The 24,957-nt window shown below is 31.4% G+C and overlaps 4 protein-coding genes across 4 annotated transcripts; all 4 read right to left on the reverse strand.

Annotated features, from left to right (window-relative positions):
- Positions 1–3,236: 3,236 nt before the first annotated feature.
- Tsp_00333 (zinc transporter 9) lies at positions 3,237–3,690 on the reverse strand. The gene is made up of 3 exons (XM_003376054.1): positions 3,683–3,690; positions 3,413–3,563; positions 3,237–3,383 (listed from the first exon to the last, which is right to left on the reverse strand). The coding sequence occupies exons 1-3, from the start codon at positions 3,688–3,690 to the stop codon at positions 3,237–3,239; spliced, it is 306 nt and encodes a 101-aa protein (XP_003376102.1).
- Positions 3,691–3,802: 112 nt separating this feature from the next.
- Positions 3,803–6,457, reverse strand: Tsp_00332 (ubiquinone biosynthesis protein coq-8). Its single transcript, XM_003376055.1, has 12 exons — positions 6,287–6,457; positions 6,056–6,215; positions 5,779–5,988; positions 5,653–5,724; positions 5,467–5,580; positions 5,326–5,405; positions 5,113–5,253; positions 4,864–5,039; positions 4,592–4,733; positions 4,418–4,525; positions 4,186–4,338; positions 3,803–4,087 (listed from the first exon to the last, which is right to left on the reverse strand). Exons 1-12 carry the CDS (start codon positions 6,455–6,457, stop codon positions 3,803–3,805), a joined length of 1,812 nt encoding a protein of 603 aa, XP_003376103.1.
- Positions 6,458–6,747: 290 nt separating this feature from the next.
- Tsp_00331 (putative phorbol esters/diacylglycerol binding domain protein) lies at positions 6,748–16,148 on the reverse strand. Its single transcript, XM_003376056.1, has 23 exons — positions 16,029–16,148; positions 15,286–15,646; positions 14,588–14,742; positions 14,367–14,519; positions 12,931–13,045; positions 12,543–12,706; positions 12,294–12,474; positions 12,012–12,120; positions 11,684–11,967; positions 11,482–11,628; positions 11,335–11,414; positions 11,159–11,275; positions 10,972–11,089; positions 10,544–10,818; positions 10,307–10,487; positions 9,885–10,022; positions 9,382–9,546; positions 8,788–9,342; positions 8,581–8,720; positions 7,390–7,444; positions 7,227–7,335; positions 6,994–7,099; positions 6,748–6,927 (listed from the first exon to the last, which is right to left on the reverse strand). Exons 1-23 carry the CDS (start codon positions 16,146–16,148, stop codon positions 6,748–6,750), a joined length of 4,008 nt encoding a protein of 1,335 aa, XP_003376104.1.
- An 812-nt stretch (positions 16,149–16,960) lies between these two features.
- Tsp_00330 (Rho guanine nucleotide exchange factor 12) lies at positions 16,961–20,633 on the reverse strand. Its single transcript, XM_003376057.1, has 6 exons — positions 20,513–20,633; positions 19,797–19,879; positions 19,554–19,569; positions 18,364–18,471; positions 18,172–18,311; positions 16,961–17,008 (listed from the first exon to the last, which is right to left on the reverse strand). Exons 1-6 carry the CDS (start codon positions 20,631–20,633, stop codon positions 16,961–16,963), a joined length of 516 nt encoding a protein of 171 aa, XP_003376105.1.
- Between the last annotated feature and the right edge of the window lie 4,324 nt (positions 20,634–24,957).

Consider the following 24,957-nt stretch of genomic DNA (forward strand, 5'->3'; position numbering starts at 1 on the left):
TAACAAAAATGTCATACAAATATTTTTAAGAATCTTCCAGCAATGGATTCCAACGGTTTCTCAGATCCATATGTGAAATTACATTTGTTGCCTCTGGCTAATAAGGTAAATTATGAATTATATTAGTTAAAGAGGAGAAAACAACAATTCATTTAGTCGACAAAACTGCGAACTTCTACCAAATGGAAAACTTTAAATCCACGATGGAATGAACGTTTAATTTACTATGGCATGAGTAAAGACGATCTGCGAAAGAAGACCCTTCGTCTTATGGTGCTTGATCAAGATCGCATTGGATCTGACTTTTTGGGAGAAACCCGTGCACCATTGAAGCGTCTCCAGTCGGGAAAGGAGAAATATTTTAATGTTTATTTGGAAAAGCAAATGCCGGTGAGTTGTATTGCAATTGTCGCCACAGAAGAGCATAAATATTTGCTGAAGATTGAAATTCAGGTTGAAAAATGCGATGAATTCACCGAAGAGCGTGGTAAAATTCTGTTAGCTTTGTGTTACGATTTACAAAACAAGCTACTTGCGGTCGAAGTAGTACGCTGCGCAGAACTGGTAGGCATGGACTCTACTGGATATTCGGATCCATACGTCAAATTGTATGCGGCAAGTTTATTTTTTCTTTATTCGGATTTTGTATTTGGAGTTTTCAGGACCTTGAAACCTGGAGCTCTGAAAAGTTACCACGTCAAAACAGAAGTGAAAAAGAAAACGCTGAATCCTGAATATAACCGCGTATTTCAATTTCCGGTCTCTTATGATGAGCTGGCCAAGAAATCTTTAGATGTAGAAGTTTGGGACAAGGATGTCGGAAAATTGGACGACTTTATCGGTGAATTTTTACTTTATTTTCCAGATACGCAGATAGATTTATTTTCATTTTCAATTCAATATTCAGCATTGGAAATTACCATATTTATTGTGGTTTTAGGATCTGTCACCCTGAGTGCAAACGCGAAAAGCGATCGCCTTAAACATTGGATCGAATGCATTCAAAATCCAAATAAACGGATAAAAAAGTGGCATAAACTCACCGGGAAAGTATAATTTTCATCTGCACCGGTTTATATGGCATCGAAAAGAATGTCGAAAAAAATCCACCAATGTACACGTTATCAGTTATGGTGAACTAACTTTCTCCTATGAACTTCGCTCTGTTATTACAAAATTGCATTTTAATGCTTTCATTAAAAAAATCAAACATTAATCGATAAATATCGATTCAAAAAACTGCAAAATTTAATGGAATAATTTTATTAGCAAAATAAAGCTACATCAAAACATAATTGTCCACGTAGCTTTGTCCTCTTCATTTGGAACATAAGTGACGGCCATTTGAAGCATTTCGCTGAGTTTCAAATCAGGCAACTCATACCAACGAGGAAGCTTATCCCCTTGGGAAGTGAACATTTGTTTGCCATGATTTCCAAGCAAATCTCGCAAAATCAAATTGCGATGTAAGCATTTTTCAAAAAATTCAACCCCACCTTTCTGATAATCATCACCAATTGACAAAGCTCCGACAACTCCTTGACGTGCAATAAACTGCTTCAATTTCCCCAAACTGAACAAATACAACGATAACAATGACGAAGTGATGTAAAAAATAATGAAAATTCGAATAATAAAAATCAACTTTTTACGATAAAAATAATTAACAAAAAATTGATATAAGCTGCTTATGAGTATGCCTGTCAACGCAGTCAAAGTGAAAAAAACTAACGGCCAATTCAAAGCCCAAATGGTGTGCAATTGTTGTTGAAGAACAAAGCGTTTCGCTTCTTCGGATAATACGAATGTATCTTTCAACTGTTGTAAAACATCTTTGTCAATGCTGTCCACAGTTTTGGGAATGCCTGATTTTCGCAACCAAGTTGAAAGCCAAGCATCAGTGATTTCATTCAAATTTTCAAAACAGATTATATCCGGCACACCAATTCGTCCAAGCCATAGAAAACGTGGACTGCCGAGTCGTTTGAAAGTGTCGCCTTCGACACGAAAAAATTTCACATTTATATACGGATCAACGTTAGGCAATCTGAATTTACTCATCAACTCTTCTGACTCTGGTTTTCTCATAGTCATGAGCTGTTCAATTTCCTGCAATTGTCATTCAAATAAACCAAACCCACCCAATCGATTCAGTGCACACAATGATCACTTACTTCGACAATCAAATCTTGAATCAAATCTGGAATTTTTACAGTATTTTGTCCATCTTTTTTCGAATAAAATTTTGCCACTTGCTTGCTAAATACTACATCCTTAAAGAAGGGAAACAAACCAATCACTGCAGCGCTTATCGCACAGCACTTTGCCATCCTTCTACTCCAAGAAGGTTCAAAGAAGGCTTTGAATGTATAAAATTTTCCAATCACCATTTGGAACAAGCTCTGAATCCGAAAAGAACAATTAACTTACATTAAATAATTGTTCTTTTTCCAAACTTTCATAAATATCAATAAAATTCATCCGCGGCATTATGGTAAAAATCGTTTATACAATATGCTTCAAAAATTCAAACATTTTTCACGTAAATTTTTAAAGCACGACTAGAACAAAATTTTTATTGAATAATTCACTTGTTTCTTGATGAAAAATTAACAATTTGTCATTATCAGAAAGTCAATTTGAGCAAGTTGAGAGGCCAGCAATTTCTTTTCTTATTATTAGTAGTTCCTATAGCTAAATATATTTTATACAGAAAAATAAAGATAAATATTATTGTAACTCAACTTATACAATATAACAAAGCCAAATAATATTCATTGAAAATAATACCATATTTTGATTTTCAAGTATGTATGCAAGCAAAACTTCAAATGATTAAATAAATGTTCGTTTTGTATAAAAATTGGATTACTGTAAATTATTAAATTACATTAAAATTAGATAAAGTTTTTGAGCAGTAAATTGAGCAATTTTTTTAAAAAACATCATGCGCATGAAAACTCTCAGTGATCATCCATCGGTTTGTTTCCATTAACACTGATTTGTTATTTGAATTATCGATCGTTTCGTTGTTTTCCGTGCGTCTCCTGCCGTGGTATATTTTCAGGCTGTTGTTATATGAATTGATATGTGAAACTGATAGTAAGATTTCCGAAAGACTTCCAGCACCTTGAGTGGGCATGCAATTAAACATCGAATGCGCTAATTAACACAAAGCTATCATTTTATGATTGTGCTGCCCCATTGGCCTCTCTAGTTATCCAGTGAAATTCAAATTAAAGAGTGATTGAATTTAACTGTGAGGGCGAATAGTGGATTCGTCCGTACGTAAATTTAGTCAGCCTCAGCACTGCCATAGTCAGAATGCTGCTTACACAGTCTTGCCATTCGACAACAGCTAAAACATTTGCTTTTTCTCGAAGCTGCAATTTCTTCTAATTGCGTTAATTACAGTATTCAAAACGTATTTTGAAAAAGGCACGCGAATACCTTTGCTGTATCTTGAGGCAGCAAATGCAAGTTGCACATAACCTGTAGCTGTGCGGAAATTCAGATGTGTAGTTTCGATTTTAAACAGACATTTGGCAACATAAAAGGTTTTGCTGACAAAACAAAAGATTTATGTTATAATGATACTATTTAAAATTTTAATAAATTTAAACAAGTGAATACGGAAACGAATGCTTATTCCATTACATGCATTTTAATAATAACAAAAAACTTCAACATTCCGATAAATAAACCACTGACAGGAAAATATGCGTTCAATTTAACCGGAAGTCAGGTTATCAATTGTGAATTTGTGGACCCAAAGTCGGCTGATCAAATGTGATCACGCCAGCTAAGCTTCTCTTCGACGTTTTTCATAACGACTTAGTACGGCATGAAACAAAGAAGCACAGTTCACTTGGGCTTTCAATTTTGAGCAGAGCAAAAATGCACCGGCCATCTTTCGATGCAACGAGTAGATTTCTTCCGGAGGCGGGCGAAGTCGATGCTTCATCATTACAGGAATCAAATGATGAATCTCATTCGTTGTAGTCTGACATCCAAAATTGAACGGAGCATTCAAACTGAACGCTTTGCCAAGAATCATCACCGCGTCCACGTGTGCATTTTCCATAATCTTAACTTTCATTTTATTAATTTGCAAATTATAGAGAAAATAAAAATTATATTGTAATTCCGTTTTTTGGAATAATTTAATTTGAAACATAAAGCTACCTTCGACTCGTAACCAGTGAGAAAACCAACTTCCCTAGACCAATGCAATATACCTTGACGATCACCAGCAGCGGCACTTTTCAGTATATTTTTATACTGATCAATAAACTGTATATCAAAAGTTCGACAAGCACCAAAATCTAGTAAAACAATCTAAAATATCAAAAAATTATTTACTCATTTTATTAATAACATGAAAGTTTGTTATTTAACGTGAACTAATTATACTAACCTTATGATCATCGGTTCGAAATAAAAAATTCGACCAATTAGGATCAGTTTGCATATACTGAAAATCAAATAATTCACGCAAGCAAAGTTGCAAAATTTTTTTGCCAATCTGAAATCATAATTCAATAATGATAAAAATAAACCCTTCAACTTTGATAACAAGAAAATAATTCACCCAATTTCGTACAGGTTGACTCATATTTTCACATTTGTCCAAATGCAAACCACTGACTAATTCTAAAGTCAACACTCTTTTGCGGGTATGATCCATAAACACCTTCGGCACATAAAAGTCTGAATCATCTGCCAAAAAATTTCTTAAATAAAAAAATCACGCAAAATTATCAAACAATTGAGGCAACAATTCAAATTTACTAATCTAGAAAAAACATCTTAATTTCATTATTCTTCTTTATTCTTTTTAATAATCACAATTAATAAATGTACTTGAATTTTACAGTCGATGAAGCTTCATGCAAGTAGTCACATTCCAAGGAAATTTCTTTCTTCATCGCAAATGCAAAGTTTTCCAAAAACATGCCTTTCGGTAAGAAGTTTCCAATCGACAAAACGCTCAACAAGTTGTCAATATCTGATTTGATACTTTTGGAAATACCTGGATACTGAAAAAAAGCAAAACTGAAATAATATTCAAAAGTTTCACATCGATTATGTACAGTAAGAATGAAAATATACTTGAATTTTCATAGCCACTTTTTCACCAGTGTGCAAAACAGCCAGATGTACCTGGCCTATCGATGCAGCAGCAAATGGGTTTTCATCAAATTTTTCAAACAAATCTTTCCAATTTTTACCAAATTCAGCTTGAAGTGTTTTCTGTTAAAGTGATATAATGCGCCAATAAACGAAAACAAAAATAAGCAGAAACAATTTTAATTTTACATTCACTTGAGAGGCAGGCATAAAATCAGCACTACAACGAACGCGCTCAAAAATTCTCTGCATCTCTGGACTAATTAATGTATTGTCTTAAAATAAAAATAACGAAAAAATAAGAAAAATATAATAAGAATAAACTTCTAAAACTACCCTGAATGCTTATCATTTGACCGAACTTCAAAGCGGCTCCTCGAACCCGGCACAGGGTCGACACCAAACGCTCCATATTAGCTTCGGTCAGAAATGGATTTTCTCTGGACTTCTCTGAAGTATATATATATATATATATATATATATATATATAAATTTGATCTGAATATTTCAGTAATCGCATACCTTCTTGACGGCCTTTAAAAGATCGTCGCGTTACTTCAGCCAAAGCGCCAAAGCCAAGTTTCACGGCTAAATCTTCAAAAGCAACTACTTAAAATTGACCACAGAGTTCACCGAGTCAGTACTCACTTCCAAAACTAGCCATTCGACCAATCCTCGACGAAGGTACTCTTGAAGCTTTGGAATGCTCACTTAGATACGATTCAACTTCAACTTTCTCGCTGAAATCAGATACGTCTACGGGCTTCTCGTTTTCAAATATCCTTTCATTTTCCCAATCAGGAATGGACGTTTCTACGTTTTCTTCTGACTGCTTTGCACTTTTATTATGACTTTCTCCTGAATCAGTAAAACGAATTTGATAAACAAAGCATAATTTAAGACAAAAAAGCAAATCTCTGTTCACCACTGAAATCATTCTTCACTGTCTTTTGCTGCACTGTTGCGGAAGAATCATTGCTCAAGTTTACTTTAAAAAATTGCTTCCGAGCAAAAACTGCAGGCAACGCAACCACCACACCCCTGCATACCATTTCGCTTTTTTCAAGCATTTCCTTTGCCAAATGCTTAAGCATCAATAAAATTTAAAAGAAGCCACACTTAGGTCGACAACACAAATAACGCGTATAATTTAAACCTGCATTGCATTTATATTGCCTACAGTAGGCAGCACGGATGCTGCGCAGCCGAACAAATTACTCAACGACTGCTTCGCACTGGAAAGCTGCCAGTAGTTTGCCATCTTTTTCCGTTCAGAAGCTAGGTATTTTTTTCCTACTAACTTTGCACCACTAATTACCCGGGCCATATCTTTGAAATGATGCATTTGAACCTTTGAAAAAATGCTGCTTCAAACTTTTCTATATTAACGTTTCATGGAATTCTGCATTTTTGAAGTTAACCGCAGAAAGAAGAACTTCACTAGGTCATGTCCTGTGCAGAAAATGTTTTGCAAATCAGTTCGTTGAAATGCAATGATGTGTTAAAGTAAAAATACGGGTCTTTTTCCAGCAGTGCATCAAAAAAACAAATTGGTATTGATGTTGTTTATTGTTTGCAACGTATAAAATTTAGCAATTCATCCCCAGGCCATTTCACTCAATGCCCCTTGCCTTTGCCTGGCTTTTGCTCCCTTTGAACAGGATCCTGAACCACCATAGTGCAATAACATTTCCCACAGTACTGACGATTATAATGATTGGCCATGAACACGCCGGCTCCACAGCTCTCACTAGTACACTCTTTTCGAAGTCGTGATACTTTTCCATTTTCGTCAATCTGAAAAAAGAAAATTTTTTTTTACAATAACACAACAAAAATATAAAAATGTAACACGCTTCCTACTTTATAATATTTCAAAACTGCAAGTTTCACTTTCTTCTTCTTGTGTTTGATTTTCTTGGGTGTTGTGTACATCTTCTTCTTTCGTTTTTTCGCACCTCCGAGAAGCCTGGATAAACGAAATCAGATCACTGACAATTAGGCAATAGAAACATAACAAACAATCCACTGCAGAAACGTTCCACACAAAAAATGCATTTCATAAAAGGTACTTTTCAAAACGTATATCTATCTACCTGTAGGATAAGTCAAGTGTAGAAAATTCTTGAATATTACACTGTGCCAAAGTCCAATCATCTTCTAAAGGTCTTCCGCCCAGTACCAAATAAGATGAACATAAACTTTCTTAAAATTGCACATCTTTTACCACCAAATTAAGTAAATTCATCTAATATTTACCCTCTTCTTCTTGAATTTGCTTCTTAATCTCACCAATTGTACAATTTGACTCGATCTACAATAAGAAAGCATTGCTACAAATACATCAAACAAAAATAAAATTACGTTCAAGGCTATCAGCCTTCCGCTTCTAACAAAGATTTGCATTGCTTCAATTTCCAATCTTTAAAACAATCTAAAACAAAATAACATTTTATCAAGAACAAACTGCTTTTGTTAAACAATAAGTAACCCTGCACAAAAATGATGATCATTTATAAAATGAAGGTAAAATCAGTCGAAAACAAAGTTACAAGAGAGTTAAACAATAGAGACTAGAATTCCAAGAAATTATTTAACACAAACAACAAACATTCAAAGTATCCTCATGCATTCATGTATTTATTTTATTTTTTATTTCAGATTATACTCATCTACTATTCTTAAAAAACTTTCAGCATACCAAAAAAGAACTTAGAAATGATTATAACTAAACTGAAATTTCACGCAAAATCTGCTAGAATATGTGATAAAGTATAAAACAAACAACATGCAGAAAGTATTCTAATTAAATTTTTCCAGCACGAAAATGAAAAACACTAGATCACGATTACAATCAAAACCAAGTCAAAATTTAAATTGAAAAAACCAACTCACTATGAAACGTGTCAAGATTTATGGTATTACAGTATGCTAAATAGTAGTGAGGTACAAATAATTACTGTTAATACGGTGGAAAACATCTTACGAATTTCATTTTCGATTGACTTCGGTGTTACTTTTTTTAATTTTTTATTTTATACATTTTTATTTCACAATACAATAAAATAAGCTATCACAGTAATATGAAAAAAGAAAGCATTTAAAAATTCAAATTAAAATTCAATCTTTCAATTAATTATTTTGACAAATGTATTTATAAAAAACATCAAAAAGTCGGTCATTATGTTCAAATAATTTTATGTTTACTTCTTTACAGTTTGCCAAAATTGAACAAGCACTTCTCACAAATACGCACAACATAACGGAACAACAATTTAAAAAGTGAAAGGCAACATCATAATGGTTGTTTTGAAATATCTCTTTCCAAGTAAAATTTTGCAAATGCAACACATTAGAAAAAATTTTGGACTTCTCAAAACAGATAATTTGTTAACAGTTGAACCCGCCATTTGTTGAACGACAGTGCATTGATCAGTGAGATTCACGCACAGTAATAATCTCTGAACAAGGCTGCTCTTCAAGTTTTGCTATATCTGTATCGAACAAATAAAGACCATCATCAGTTCCCATCTTTCCATTTCTAAGTATAGGCTCTAATAAATAGAAAAAAGAAAAAAAGTCATTTTTTTCTTCAAAAAAACAAAAAGATTCAGATATTAAAAATTATATATAGACATATAGAAAGTGTTCGCTTACTTTCTGATGCTGCTGTGTTGCAACTTCCTGTAGGCAAAGCATCCTTTATTATTGAGCGGCCAGAAAATTCAGTTGGTTGATCATCAGTGTGAAAATTTTCCGTACTCTTTCCTGCATTTTTTTTCACAGCATCGCAATTATTTGTTTGCAAAAAAGAAGCAGGCTCTGTTTGAACTGCAGCATCAGTTAAACTTTTCCTACAAGCAGCTTCAGGTGCAACATCCGTGGGAATATCAGTTCCAACAGCTTGGCTTATTTTTTCTGGAAACGGAAGCAAACGTTCAGGAGACAATTTATACTGATGAAGCTCACGCTGAACACGTTTCAAATCATCGCCCATGATTTGCAAACTGTGCAACAGATTGGTCAAGCAAGTCATCAGACCTGCAGCAATTTGAGTCAGCTGATAACAAGGCACTGAAGGACATTCCACTTCGGGCACTTGATATTTAACAGAGCCGTTTTCGAAATTTTCCATTTCAATAAGACGAGTTTGTTCGTTGATCGCTTCAAGTAATCGATTAGCTAAAACAAAAATGTACAAATCTTGAGATTCTGTAAATTTTTACAGGAAAATATATGTTCATCACCGACTTTGCTTAATAGCAGAAATGACAAACTCTCTAGCTTCCCTGCTAGTTCGACTGTCGACAGCTGATGAAGGTGGAAGATCATTCTTTTGCCCAAAAAAGCTAGAAATTATCTGAAGCTTCTCATTTAACAATCTTATAACCAATTTATCTTCTTGTTTCAATTTCTCTGAAATAAATAAAATTCTGGATCAGAAAAAGAAAACAACAAAATATAATCTAACATGTTCGCTGATACCTAGTGGATTTAAAATTGGCTTCGAGTGCTGAAATACAGTAGGCTGACATATGTTAATTTCTGATGGACTTATCAACCGAGGCTGACATGTAACACGAACCCGCTCGTCGAAATTTGGATTTTTCATTGTACGCTGAGAACGAACAGTTAAACTTCTAAAAATCGAATGCCAAAATTATATTAAAGGAGGTAAGTTCAAATAACGTATACAGTTAAAAGTTAAAAGTAAGCGAAAATATGGAGATGAATGATAGAAAAATCGTTCTCACTTCTTTCTAGCACTGTTTGGAATTTCATAAAAGCTATCGCCGCTTTTGGATTCTTGACCTGGTTGACCGTGACGTACGCTTGTTTTCTGCTCATGCTTTTTGCTCGCTTCAATTTGCTCCACGATAAATTTAAACCAGCTAAAACAATTTAAAATCATATTCACGGTTGACAATCGACAATCGGTTTTATTTTCTTAGTTATAAAATTGTGATTGAAAAAAAACAACTTTATTTATTTATATACTTTTGCTTTTCTGCTTTAGACTGAGTAGCTAATTCATATATTTGAGGACCGCTCGGTGATGTGCTTACAAGAAAAAATGCCTTCTTGTCTAAAAAAAAATTGTTTAAATTGTCAAATTAAATTATAAATAATAAGCTGTAATTCCACTTTAAGTATTATTTATTACAAAAATGTATACCTGTAGCAACATCTTTCGCAATCAAACTGTTCAGTTTTAATAATGGACAGTGTGTCCATTTCACTTCATCTTTTCCACACGATATATTGATATTATGAAAACGCAGTGCCAAGTGACCATCTGATGTTGGACTTAGCAACAGCAAAATTTCATCCAACAAAACAACATGCAAATCAACAATCTAATTATAAATACGCATTGTTATTTGTAATAAAAATGTGAAATGATTTTAAATACCTTGCTTTTATTCAATCGCCAAATTAATGGTCCTTCGTGAATTAAAGAGAATCGCCGCACGTCCAGAGGACAAAATTCAGATACAATCGGATGATTAACTTTATCAAACTGAGCTGTATCTAACATTTGTTGCAGACGCTGTAAACGAAGCACGTTTTCCGCATTTCGCTTCGCACTGTTCACACTTTCAAGTATAGATCGAGAACATTCAATGCATGTTCGCAAACGATCTGCTTCTTCACTGGGATCTAATAAATGATACACAGTCATAACTTCTGCACAATGACGTCTAGCAGTATTTTTGGAATATTTTTCATTTAAAACAACCCCGTTTTAAAATTATAATACTTTATATTTGCATAAGTCTGAAATGTACTGTTGCATTGTCTTCTAACTTTTCAGCCATTTTCAAATTGTGCGAACGTTACCTTCAGTGTATTTGAGTACATTTTCAAGCAAAAGCGGATATTTGGTCAACCGTTGCATCTCCATGGGCAACATATCTTTCAACTGCAATTTCCTGCAAACTGGAAAACTTTCCACGACCTAATAAAATTCAATCTTTCAATGTTGCGTTATTCGACAGCAACCCACAATTCCCTTTCAGCAAGCAACCTGAAGAAATTCACGGAGCTTCTGATCTTTAACTACACGATGCTTCAAAGCTTCAATAGCAGACTGAAGTTTTTGGCAATGCAGTGAGTCGATGTTTCTCATGCGCTCTTTACCATCCTGGAACTATATCAAAACAAAAAAAAATAACTTAAACAAATTTGAACTTTAAAACTTACAAACTGGAGCATCATAATGCTAATATCACCAATGAGTTTGTTATTTTGCATCATGTTCTTCATGGCTTCATTCATTTCTACTGAAATATCAAATGAATGATGCATGCATCACTATTCAGATTGCCAAGCGGAGGCAACTAATATTACCGTGTAAATTAAGCACATCTTCCAAATTTGAAAAAAGTAATGAAGCAAATTCAAATGAAATTACGTTAAAATTCAATAGCTGTTTGTAGAACAACCGATATAATATCTTCAAGTTTCTAACGTGAGTTTGTTCAGTATGAAATAACTCTGAAACAACACAAATGTACAATTGGCCTGCCCAATTGCAATGCTAGTAAATTACCATATATGACTTCGAGACGATTTTTCTCTCGTTTGTCTAAATATTGGAAACTTTCCAAATCAAGCAAATCTTCCAAAAGTGGAATTTCGTTTTCAACTTTAAAATCACTGTCCAGTTCAATATGAATATCATGAAGAGTGTTGGAGAAAGAGACGGATGAAGTCAGAGGAGAGTCAAGCTCACTGATCATTGGACTACGCTCACGTGAAACATCCTGAACACTCACAGTGGTGCTGCTTTCGGTAGTAGAAATCCTAGTTAAGCTTTCCGTTTTATCAGCATCACTTAAAAATATTCGCATATTTTTTTCATAAAATAACCAACACACCAATAAAATAACGAACCTATGGCTTCGCCTACTGGTATCACTACTTCGACGTCTGGCACCTCTGTAAGATTCTTCCTAAATGCACATTCATATGATAAAGTTTTGTATGCTGAAACGAATAACGTAACGGTAATGAGCTCAATAAAATTCTCCAAATTGCTAGTAATTAGTAAGTAAATAGTAATAATTAGTTAGTAGAATAAAACGATTACTTGATCAAAAACCAATGTTCAGTATGAATAAATTATTAAAAATCAAATCATTATATAGCATACAACACACCTACCTCAATGTTCATGCTCTGTGAGCGACTAAGATTGTGAACGTGGGCAGATTGCTTTGACACTGCTGCATTAGTGACGCCTGATTTATCAAAATTGCGTGTTAAGTTCTTCTCTGACGACCCGTCACCTTCACCAGAATTCTCTTTCAATAGAATACTGGCATCTGTTCTTGCCGTACACTAAATGATAATTTTCAAGAAAAATTTTATCTTCAAATCCATGATAAACTTGAATTTAAACAACTTACAACTTTGCCTTCTTCGATTGACTGCTCGATATTGTCCATTGAAGATTCAACATTTTTCCGTCCAACAATTTTTTTCAAAATCAAAGGTCGCCTAAGATTCATAGAACCGAAGCAAGATTCCGCGAGGTTTTCAACACAACTCTTGTGCAACACAACTCCGCATTCTGAAAAAACCAAAAATTATCCCAAATAATATATCACATAATATACTTCTTCAACATAGAAATTTTAATCTTTTCATTCATTTTCAAAATCGTTCAAATAAATATTTCATTATTCAACACAGTTTAACTTATACATAACTTATTACATAATTAATAATTGTTAAGATAATGGAATAAAAAAATTTTTTTACTTAATATTAAAATAAAACAAAAAAACGCCATACTTCCACAAAACAGACTGATCGCTCCAATTCCCCAAATCAGCTTCTGACACTGATAGCAGAACGTGGTCTGCAGTACAGGAGCAATGTTGAAACAGTGAGCTTTAATTTGGAGAGCCTAGAAAAAGAAATATTTCTGGATAAAAGTTTCCAATTGATTTATCAATGAATTGTTAACATGAATTGTCATTCCCAAACAATCACTCCCATTTGAAAAAATTATCATGTCGCTGTACGTTGCTTATAAATAAAAAAAATTAAAAATTTTCCAACAGACTTCTTCCATTTATAGCGGATAGTTCGATTTAGATAATGAACTGAAAGAAGTTGTGATAAAGTCATTGTTTGATTTATTTTATAAAAATAAGCTGACTACAATATAAAGCAGAAGCAGTTCACGCTGCTTTCAAATATTCTTTTGTAAATTAAAATATTATTAATTACAACGATCAATATTACATTGTTCTAGACATGTTATAATTAAATGCACAGCAGATATAACAGGAACATCGGCGAAATAATAAATCGACACGTATTGTTTGATGCTATTTGAAAGCTTTTCAAAAAATTTTCTATATGAAATTTTTATGTATAGATAATTCCATTTAAGAATAGCAAGAGAAAGAATTACATTTGAAATACCCAAATTTATTGCTGCCATCTACATATATGTAATGGTAATAAAACGCAGCAAGCTGATGAAATTGATAAAAAATAACAGTAAATAAGTTTATGATTAATTTCATTTTTCGATGCAACAATAGAGAAATCACCTCGCGAGTAAACTAACTGTTGGAATTGTATATTGCTATGATCGCATGAAAAATTGTTGATTGCATTATTTTCACAAGATCTAACTGTCGGTGGTAAAATTGAAAAAAGAAAAATCAATAAATGAAAATTACCTTAAATAAAATTTCTTCAAACTCAACAGATTTTGAGCAAAAGACTACTGCTAAGTGATAAAAAGAAACAAGTAATAAATAAATATACAAAGGGGAATGAAACAGAAAATGGAAAAAAAATAAGCAAATAAAAGCTGAAATTGAAGAGTAAAAAAGTTGAATTAAAATTCAAAGCAAACGCGCAATGCTGTGAAGAGAAAAGACGACGATGATGACGATGTTGCAAGAGGAAAAGAGAAATACTTTTTTCCTAGAGCAGAAGCAGTAGTTATATATATATATATATATATATTAACTTTTAAACATTTCAAACAAAAAAATTCGTTAATCTTTTTTTAAAATTATTGTGAGTATTATTATTCAAGCAGTTTTTGATTATTTTTTGAAATGTACACACACTTTTTAATAAAATCATCCATCATTTGAACTGAACAAAAATTATGCAACTAAAAAATTGCTAGTTTTTATTTTCGAAATAAAATTGCACATCCGTATATATTTCAGAATTGGTTTTGTCAAAATTGGAAAACTTACACGCCTGCTCGCTTTGGGCAAAAGCGGCCTGGCAAACCGCTGCTTCTCTTTAGCAATATAAGTTGGACATCGTTCCAACAATTTTTCCATAGCTGCGTTGCGACACTTGACGTTATTATGCTTGTACAATGTAGCCAAAGTGGCCACGATAACCTGAATAAAATGAATAAACTTTAAATTTTAATGAATAATCAAAAAAAGAAAAGAAAACAAGCTACTACTTGAATTCTTTTCGGCAATTGATCAAAATCTGCAGCTTCTTCAAAAAATGCGATCAAATGCGGCGCAATCAAGGCGTCAAATATTTTCCTCTCGTGTGCAGAGTCGCCAGCTTGCAAACGTTGGAGCATAGATTCTCCGAAAACGTTTCCCAAGCCTGAAAAGACGAAGAATAATTTGGCCGTTGGAATTGAAGCTTAAAAGCCAAATGAAAGCACAGCAGCAACAACAACAACAGCAACAATACCAACCCAGAATTCGTTTGCTTCTGAAATCGGCCAGCTGTTCATTTATAGCTTGCACGGCCAAGCCTCTGGCAGTGGAAAACAGCCTTCGCCATTGGGCAGCATCTGCATGCTTGTTTGGATCGTTCAACACCGCATCCACCGATTCCCAACTGCTGCTGTCAGTGAAACTGACCCTACAAGGCTGAAAAACAATAATTTTGAAAAAAAATTATTTATTCATATCAATGTTTATGATAATTTTTGTTTTAAATTAGATTTTTTTGAAATATTTACTGAATAAGGAAGAAGAAATGAAGAATGAATTTCATACGCCCACTTCTTCGATTCTTTACCAATATACAGAGCAAAGATGTCGGTTAACAAATAAAACAACTAAATTATTATATGCAAAATGAAATTTAAGAAAAAGAAAAGAATAATATTTCGCTTTATCACCAAATATGATGGATCACTGTTGGAGAGCAAATAGTGGAGAAAAACTGCCAAATGGCCCAGATGGGTCTTGAGCATTGGTAATTTTGAAAATGGCTCGTCAAAACTAGACGAATTCAATTCCACCGCTGCTGAATCACATTCGTTGCTCATTGAAAGCGTGTGAACAAGCAGAGGTGATTCAGGCGGAACCTCTGAAACTGGCATCTGATGATCTCGGATCTCATCAGTATTGCCAGATTTTGTAAGAAGCCTCTCATCATCAGTCGAAGATGAAGCCACAACATCATCACTGTGACATTTCGATGATTTCATTGTCAAAGAACTCGACAAATCATCACTGTGAGATCGAAAACCACTGTTAGAAAGTGAAATGTTTTCCTACAAAAAAAACAGAAATTCAATTAACAGTAAAATCAACAGTTGAAAGTAATATTTTATATTCACACATATTTTTTTACAACACTGTTTAGCAAGATTTTTCAAAAAAGATTGCATAGTTTCAGCTGTTTTTTTTGACAATTATACTATTTGTCACGTCACATTCAATGAGGCAAAAACAATAAAAACAGAGAAACAAATAGATAAAGAAATATTCAAAACAACCCTTTCTAAAATGCGTTTCTACTCATAAAAATCCCTATAGGCAATAGAGAAGAATATATATGTATGTATTGAGAATATTACTTCGTCAAAATATGTGAGAAAAAGAAAAAAAATCACAACTACAAAAATTGATCAAATTTTTGTAAAACAATTCTACCTGCTCGAAATCCAATTTCTCCACCTCGTTCAGTTGATCTTCTAAATTATGGATTCTTTTAGTCATTTTTTCAATTATCCGCTGATCAGCGTCCGCATGCGCATCACTTCCTTTAAGCATCACCTAAAAAGTGAATGAAAAAATCAAAAATTCAATTAGATTAAATTTTCTGCATAAGTAAGTGAAGCGTTTAAATTTGCAATTTTCTCTTTTCCCATTTTTCCCAAATCAGCTTTACAATACCTGAAGCTGACGTTTCTCCTCTGCCAATATTTGTTGAATAATTTCTTTTCGCTTCAAATGCCATTCTGATTGCTTCTTTTTCTTAAATAATAAATAAAAATATCAAAAAATTCAATAGAATATTTTGCAATTCAAATAGAAAACAATACAATTATTATTAACTGCGCTGTAATTTTTCACACAATATTTAAATTTACATATATACAATAATGATACATTTCTTACATTTAAATTATGGAGAAAAGAATTGGAAATTTGTTTGCTTGTTTTTTCAGATGCAAATATAATAAATTAAAAATTTTGAACAACATTTCCAAGATTTGATGTTGTATTTGAATTGAACAGTTGAAATATTTTCCAAACTGATTGCATGCGATGATCGAATGTGAATGGATCAAGTGAGGGAGTGTTCAACTGCTGCTTATTGCTGCTACTGGATCTACGATTCAGTGTGCTTGTGGGTGTGTGTCTGCGTCTGTGTGTTGTGCTCAATTTGAAATATGCTTAACGAGGAAAGAAACTTTTATGCAGTCTCATTGCTGCAATAAAATTTTGTACATCCTGTTTTCAGCGAAAGCAAAATAACTTTGCGGAAAATCTTCAACAGAAACGCAAAGAAATAAATAAAGCTTAATTAAATTCTTGAACAGCTCACATCCTAGTTGAAAAGTATCGATTTATCGATCTTATTAATTGTCAACTTTGCACATCTGGTCTGACCATTCAAATGAAAATTCCTTTAAAATTAAAAATAAAATTTTATTAAATTATTAATTTAAAAAAATTAAAAAATCCCTTTCAAGAAAAAAGTGTTCTATTTTTCAATTAAAAATAAATTCATTTATAACTAAAATGTGAAAGCGAAATACAAAAAAAAGTACAATGTAGCATCATATTCTGTGTAATGAATTCAAACAACATGTGAACAGTTTGCAATAATTCCAAGTTTCGAGTGTTCAAATTTTCGTTAACCAATGAAAATTATGTATTAATTATTATATCTACAACTGAAATTTTAACATAAAAAAGAAAAAAAATACAATTTTGTTAAAATCCATTTTTCCTTTAGACAATTGTAAAAATCTATCAACTATAATAATAGTAATAATATCCTTTTAAAATGCAGATTAATTGAATAAAAATTTCAACGCACTTTAAAAATAAGAATTCAGAATTAGAGCAAAAAACAGCACGTTTAAGAAAAATCTCTTCCACTAACAACTTTATGATCATCAACTGAAATTTTTGAAAATTCAATTGGTATGCAGTGAAATGTGTTTATTTAACAATGCAAAGAGAAATCAATAAAGCACTTATTGAAAACGGAATAAAAATTTCTCAGCAAAAGTTATGCTAAATCAAAAGAACGTGATGGCATGAAATTGTTAAAAAAAATTAACTTCAAAATGTAAAATTATCAAAGCATCAGTAATAAACGGATCAATTTCACCCAAACATAACATTATCATTCAACTTACGACAACGATAAATAAGATGATCATCAATCATATTTTATAATTAAGATATTTCAAAATTTGTGTAATAAAAAACCATCCAGTTCATTTTGTTCGACAAAACAGAAAAAAGTTTTTTTTTATTTCGCAAACCAATTGTCATAAGAAAGCAGTATTCAAAAGCTGAACGATTCCTAACTAACTACTTCAATTATTTCCAATGTCTTTTGCACGTTTTCAATTAAACAAAACATTACATTTAAATGCACAATATTTCAAATCATAAATAATAAACATGCTGTACGATGAATTTTCAAATAGCTTGTACAAAAATGATTCTTACCATACAGTGAAAATGCATATGAATAAATTATTATGATTATTATATTGTTTTTGCTTTTTATTTAAACTAAACATTAAAAAGAGAATATTATTTATTATTTTACCGAATTAGGTCTGATTGCATTTTCAGTGGAACGGCGTTCCAAACAACGATCACGCTTTTCGTAGTGATCATTTCCCATTGAAGAAGCTGCGGACGACGATGAAGGGCCACCAGACAATGTCAACGTAGTGTAAGGAGCTACTGAAATATTTACACATAAACAAAAATATTACATCCCAGGTTAATGCAGTACCGCTGATCAGTTTCACTACTTCTAAATGATCCAAAGAAGTGACAGTAACGCCATTCACTTTAATTATGCATTCACCAACGTGCACTCCAGCTTTCGCAGCTGCACTTCCTGAAATTATAATATTTTCAAAATATACAAAAATATATAATTTCACACAATTATCACAAATTTGCTCATATTCATCTGTTTCATTTTCCATTTATTGAAAAGCTCAAAAAAAAACAAACAACTAATAGCCACTCCCTATATATGCATGCATGTATGTTGTTCTTATTTATTTATACGCACAAAACTTGACCTTGAAAAATAAAGAAATAAATGTCAAATTAATATTTATATGAATAATTTATTATCTATTTCAAGTATAAATTAGATAGATACAAAGCTCAGGTGCGTGGAAGAACACCAAGCTGATGAAACTGTGCGCACAGCTAATGCGCAATCTGCTTGCTACAGCACCGACCAATTTACAAGTATACGTCAGTCAATCAAAATCCGATGCTTTCTCCAAGAAGCGGACTAATTTTAAAAATGCACATTTTAAACAGCAGCATCGTCCGTTTTGTTCGTTTTTTTCGACTTTTCAGTCCGTGATTTAAAAATTAAGCGCTTTATGTTTTCAAGAAGCAGCTAGCACTAAAATCTGATCAACCAAGTGCAATTTTGCCAGTCAACCATATTAAACTGAACAAGCAAAATTGAATTATAAAAATTTTCTACATTTATGGAATAAAATTCATCACTTGTGCAATGCAATTCAAAAACAACTTTAAGCAATAACGATAATTAAAATAATAAACAATTCCAAATGAACGATCATCAATTAAGTAGTAAATAGATTTGCCAGTTGATAAGAAAACAGTGCATTTCGATTAAACGGCACTTTTGAGAAGATGTGCCAAAAAAGATTTGAAATTTTCCCATTATCAATCAGCTAATCAAATATTCATAATTAATTATAAACATATTTCGCTTAAAAATTTCATCATTTGAAAAATAAGTTACAAATAATAAAAATTATGCAAAATTTGTTACTGAGAGCATTTGCATATTAATCATTGTAGCTTTAATAAAATATTTAAAAAATGTAAAACATTACATTATGAAAAAAAGTTAATGCAAATTAAAATGACATGATATAATCGACGTAGAGATGTGCAATGCCTATTCTCTCTGATCGTTTAATTTACCATATAATTCGTCAGTCTAATAAAAAAATCTGTGTAATAAATTTCAATTTAAAAAAGTATACATTTATTATTTAAAATTATATAATTAACAAATTCGACGGCATCATATTGTATAACGTAAGCTGTACTACTTACTGCTGATGCTTATTTGCTGTCCGCATATGCAGTGCTTATTAATGACGAGCATTTCGTTGGCTAGCTTTTTTGAAAATTTTATCATGGAATTTAAGATGCTTAAAAAACCAACTCTCCACTAGATGAGAGCAGTTGAACATGTGGAACTTGACGTTTCAGAATTGACAGTGAAAAATCATTTCTAAAGAATGCTCAAAGATTTATTTTCAACAAACATCCTCCAACACCTCTGGCAAAACAATGTACTAAAAAACTATTTTCTAATTACTATTTTTTTAATTTTGCAAACTATAAAACAAAAGTGATATATTCAAACCGGAAGTGAAATTTTTCGAAATGTTCAACTTTGAAATTTTATCTTTAATCTTTGAAATTCTTTTTTTTTTCATTCAAATTATATTACAAATTTACTCCTCGAAATCAAAAATCACATTCCAAATTTCAGACAGTCTACTTACTTTTATAGTATTATTAACTGATCATCCATTCAAATAGAGTTTTTTTCATTGAAAATAAACAAATACAACTTTTTCAAATTTTAGTTCACAATTATCAAATTAAATTATACAATTATGAATTAATATACTTCATGACAAAATTAAATATAAAAAATATGAAATAATTAATAATAGAAAATGTGATTGTTGAATGGCTAATTTTGATTATGTTGAAATTCTTAGTAACAGCGACGTCAATTTCAGCAAAATTTCCAACAATTAAAAGTGAACAACTGAAAAAAACAGCTTCTAATTGTATTTAATAATTTCAAGCTTCAATAATACAAATCATATTTTCTAATATGATTCTGCAAATAAATAAATTACCTTCTCTGACAGACTGAACGAAGACTGGATTATTGCCGCATACAGTAAGACCATAACCATTTTCATCTCTTTTGATCAGCACATTGCGTTCTTCAGCAAAATGTTCACCATGAAAATGCATACCTTAAATGATTGAAAATAAAATTTCTTCCCTTTTGTTTTTTTTACAAATTTTACATAAATTCTTTTAATAAACAACTGTTTTCGTTCGAATTATTTTAAAATTGCAAATCATTTCCATCATAAATGAACTGATGAATTATTAAGATAAAAAAATAGTAAAAGAAAACCAAGAAAGCAATTATTAATGCTTCGAACAATTAATATTTGGAAAGAAGCAGGTAAGTTGACCAACGTGAAGCAAAAAGCTGACAAGGAACAAAGCGCAAAGTGTAGATATAAAGTTTGACATGCTATTTTTGCATTTTTGAAATATGAAAAAAAATCGATAAAAAAAGTTTTAAAATAAACGCACAGGCTTAATTGCAATCACGTTCAAATGAAACGTTTGAAAACACAGTCCTGAGAAATTCAATGGCTATATGCATGTAGTAAGGATGCTGCTGCATCACAAGCCGAACAACAACAACCTAGCTGATGCTTTTCAGCGTCATTTGAAAAGTGAAGAAACTTGCATATCAAAATAAATTTCAGTAGCTTAATAATAATGATAATAATAATAAATGATAAGTTGGAAAAACAAAAAAGAAAGTACAAGCGAATTTAATTTGTACAAAGAATTGTTATCTATAAAATAATTCGAATCATTTGATTACTCCGTAAACATATATACTGAGTAAATGGAATGGAAATTGTACAAATTGATCAAACGAAACATAAATTAATATATATATGAATGTACAAGATATGCAAAGTTGGAAAATTTAAAGTTTCTTATTGTTCTGCTTTGGAAAATATTTGTAAAAGTAAAAATGTAAATACAAAGAGTAAAGCATAAATTTGAACAAATGTTCGATTGACAAATTGATCAGGGGTTCAATCAAAGGAGACGTTATCCCAACATCTCGTTGCTTGATTATCCGAACAATTTGACAAACAGCCAAAGGAAACAATCTTCAACAAGCTGCCGAAGATGCAAAATTAAAGTGGATGATGATGATGAATTGATTTTAATCAAAATCTAAGTTGCATCAATGAGAAAGTAACAACAGTTGAGTGAGAAAGTGAAAATCGAATGAAATAATTTTATTTCCATTTCTCGACTCAGTTCAGCAATAAAATTGAATAAAATCAAACAAAACTGTCAACATTATTAATAATAATTGAAAATGGCTTCTTTTAATAGCTTTCAAAACTAAATTAACACTCAAAACATAAATATATTTATACAGCTTGAAAATATTGGAAAAAATTAATCCAAATTTTAAAATAATTTAACTTTAAATGATTAAAAAATCACAAATTTAATTGTAAATAAGTGCTTTTTTTAAGTTTAATTTGAATATATTTACTCCGAGTGTCTAAAGGTAATAATTTGAATCATTATTCAATTAAAAAAATAAATATTCCAAGATGGAAACGAGCACTTGCCAAAACAATTTCAAACCCTCTCTCAGAAGTTTGATATTATTTCTATCGATGATGCTCATGATGGTTTTCTTTCATTGGAGCAAAATTTCACTCAGAATCATCAGAATTTCAAAAATTGCACAAATTACCACGCATTAGGGGAAAAAAATTCTTTTTTTTTGTTTATATATTATGAAATATGCACTGAACGCGCGATTTAATGAAATTCGACGTAAAATAACAAACAATAAATGGATGACTGACTAATCGATACAGAATCAGTTGGAAATATTTCAACGAATATTGAAATGTTCAAATTTGACAATCAACCGAATCAGCCGAGAGCAACGTTGTTGTGCTTTGAGTGACAAACAATAAATAATGGAATAAACAATTTGCATTTTAAAACACTTCAAAACGCGCACATTTCAAAAGCAATATATCATTTGTCAACGACGAGACGAAAAACGACAAACAATGAATTTCTTATTTTCATGAAAATATTGTCCACTTGAGAATTGCACTTTATCAATGATAAGTCGCATAAAACTGCAATTCAAATTTACAATTTACATGCATACATACGTGTACAACAAAAACAACAAGCGAATTGATTCGTGGTGAAATTAAAGTCGGTTTTTTTGTTTCAAAAGAAAATATTTATTTCAAAAAAATAATAAAATTCTTTGTCTTCTAAAAATAATTTGATTAACAACAATTTTATTGGTGATATTTTGAACAGACGGTTGTTGAGCAGTGCTTTGATTACCTTGAATTGTCATAATCAAACGATGAAAAATGACGACAATTTACGAGACAGTTGAATTGAAGACGGAAATAAATTTTCATTTTCCTAAAGACATAAAATTCATGACCAGTTTTCAAAAAACAAAAGAAATGAATGTTGATTTTTGAAAAATTTCACCAGTATAAAAATAATGAAGTGTTCGAATTCATAATAAAAATTATTTCAAAAATTAATAATACATTTCAAATAGGTCAGAGTGAACATCAAAAAACATGCCAAGCGTTCGAATACAGTAACTTTGAAATGTGGAACAATTCCGATACTGGAGATGTGTAACTAAGATTTCACGTTTACTGTTTTGAAATAAAAAATTACAGTGCACTGTACAATTAACGGTAATAAAGATCAAATAAAAAATTGCTTGAATACATAATGAAATTAATTTTAAAAATATTCATTATCACAAGGATGTTTACAACAACAAAAAGAAGAAGAAGAAGAAGAAAGTTTGCACAATGTGCAACAGAGCTATTGAATAAAATTGCAAATAATTTCATTAAAACTAGATTTTACCGTGCGCACTGAGAGCAAATTTTTCTTATTGTAACGTTGAGACGAGTTTGAAAAAGTGGAAAAGCTTTATTCCCACGTTATAGAATTCGTTGTTGAAGAATAATTTGTTAATTTGTCGAAAAAGAAAAATATAATATATTGTTTTAAATGTAAATTATTCAGTATTAAATTTTATGATGTTTTCAAAAATAAATTATTTTTAACATTTCATTTCGTTCAATTTGAGGTGAAATCCAAGAAAAATGATGACGTCGAGTGTGAGAGAATAGAAGCTGAAATTGAATAAAAACGTCAAGAAGCATCGCAGAGGTCAATTGGAGTAGAAGAAGAAGAAAAAAAGGCAAAATTTCCACATCAGTTTCATCTTTTGAAAAAGTGATCAAATGATAAATGCGTGATTTAATTTCGGCCGGAAAAATGCAATAAAGCCAGAGCAGCAGCAGCAGAAAAACAAGGAAAAATGTAAAAAAATGGGAAAATGGAAAATTCAATTATCTAATTCATCCGCCGGGACCGTTTGGGGCCAGCGTGAACCGTCTCCTCAAATCAAACCACCGATTCCTAATAGCAAATTGATTACTGAAAATGACCTGTCAATTTCTAGCACAATTCTAAAGCTGCATTTGATTGAATAAACTTTTTGCTAATTTCATTTTCAATATTTGTTAACATGTTAGAAAAAAAAACTTTTTTTAAAATTGAAAAAAAACAACAAGAAATAATGATATGAAAAAAAATACATAAATATAAATATCATACTTTTGACAAGTTGCATATAATGAATGATAATATGAATAATAATAAGGTACGTTCCTTGAAAACTATGAGTAATGTAGTGCTGTTTCGTTATTTTTTTACGGTATAATTTTCAACGGTTTTAATATCAATGAAGAATAGACAATGCTGTTGTTTGTTGTTGATCTAATTATATAATGCGATCACCGTTTGGTACCATTTTCATTGGAGCATCTTTAACCAACTTGGAAGAAAACTAGTATCTGCATCTGATAGCATACGTAACTTCAACGTGTCAACTGAGACACAGATTTTACCGTAAGATAATGCTTCAGTGACACTTTCCTGTAAAACTCTTTCTTTAACACAAGTGCAAACATTGCTCTCTCTCTCTTTATCACACACACACACACAATAAATTTATTCAAAATTATAAAAGCATTTCTTTTTTAAATAAACAAGAATCGCTCAAATATTTTTACAATTTAATTGTATATAACAAAAATCTGTTCATTCAAAGCATTCTATAATATACGTTCTTGAAACAGTAATTTATACAAAAAAAAATATATATATAGTTTAGCGTAAAAATTAAAAAATAGAAAACCAAACTTCTATCATACTTTGCATGGAAATAATAATTTTCAACAAAAAATAAATAAATAAACCGTTTCAGATAAATAATAAAATGGGTTTTAAATGAGAATTTGAACTGAACTGACGACAGGAAATAATAAAACTTCTGTTTCTAGTCTACATCTGACAGCTGCAATCTTGGCCGTCAGTTTTTCGCTTAGGAACGTTGATTTTTGCAGTCGATAATTTTAACGTCGATTCCACTTGAGCTTTGACGCTTTAA

This window comes from Trichinella spiralis (assembly GCF_000181795.1).
Source record: "Trichinella spiralis strain ISS 195 chromosome Unknown Scfld4, whole genome shotgun sequence".
Taxonomy (NCBI): Eukaryota; Metazoa; Nematoda; class Enoplea; order Trichinellida; family Trichinellidae; genus Trichinella; species Trichinella spiralis.

Bases quoted from the DNA above. Each gene is read 5' to 3' on its own strand.
- Tsp_00333 (XM_003376054.1), bottom strand. The intron at 3,384-3,412 runs GTAATTAACGCA...AAGAAATTGCAG, and splicing joins CAAAATACGTTTTGAATACT to CTTCGAGAAAAAGCAAATGT.
- Tsp_00332 (XM_003376055.1), bottom strand. From the start codon at position 6,457: ATGGCCCGGGTAATTAGTGGTGCAAAGTTAGTAGGAAAAAAATACCTA. The intron at 4,526-4,591 runs GTGAATTATTTT...TTATGATTTCAG, and splicing joins GTCAACCTGTACGAAATTGG to ATTGGCAAAAAAATTTTGCA. The intron at 4,088-4,185 runs GTAGCTTTATGT...ATGAAAGTTAAG, and splicing joins TCACTGGTTACGAGTCGAAG to ATTATGGAAAATGCACACGT.
- Tsp_00331 (XM_003376056.1), bottom strand. From the start codon at position 16,148: ATGCTTAAAGGAAGTGATGCGCATGCGGACGCTGATCAGCGGATAATT. The intron at 7,445-8,580 runs GTGCGTGAATCT...TTCTTATTGTAG, and splicing joins CTTGTTCAGAGATTATTACT to ATCGAGTCAAATTGTACAAT. The intron at 7,100-7,226 runs GTAGATAGATAT...TCGTTTATCCAG, and splicing joins ACACTTGACTTATCCTACAG to GCTTCTCGGAGGTGCGAAAA.
- Tsp_00330 (XM_003376057.1), bottom strand. From the start codon at position 20,633: ATGCATTTTCATGGTGAACATTTTGCTGAAGAACGCAATGTGCTGATC. The intron at 19,880-20,512 runs GTAATTTATTTA...TAAATCTTTGAG, and splicing joins CGTTCAGTCTGTCAGAGAAG to CATTCTTTAGAAATGATTTT. The intron at 17,009-18,171 runs GTAAAATAATAA...TTAATTTTAAAG, and splicing joins ATGCAATCAGACCTAATTCG to GAATTTTCATTTGAATGGTC.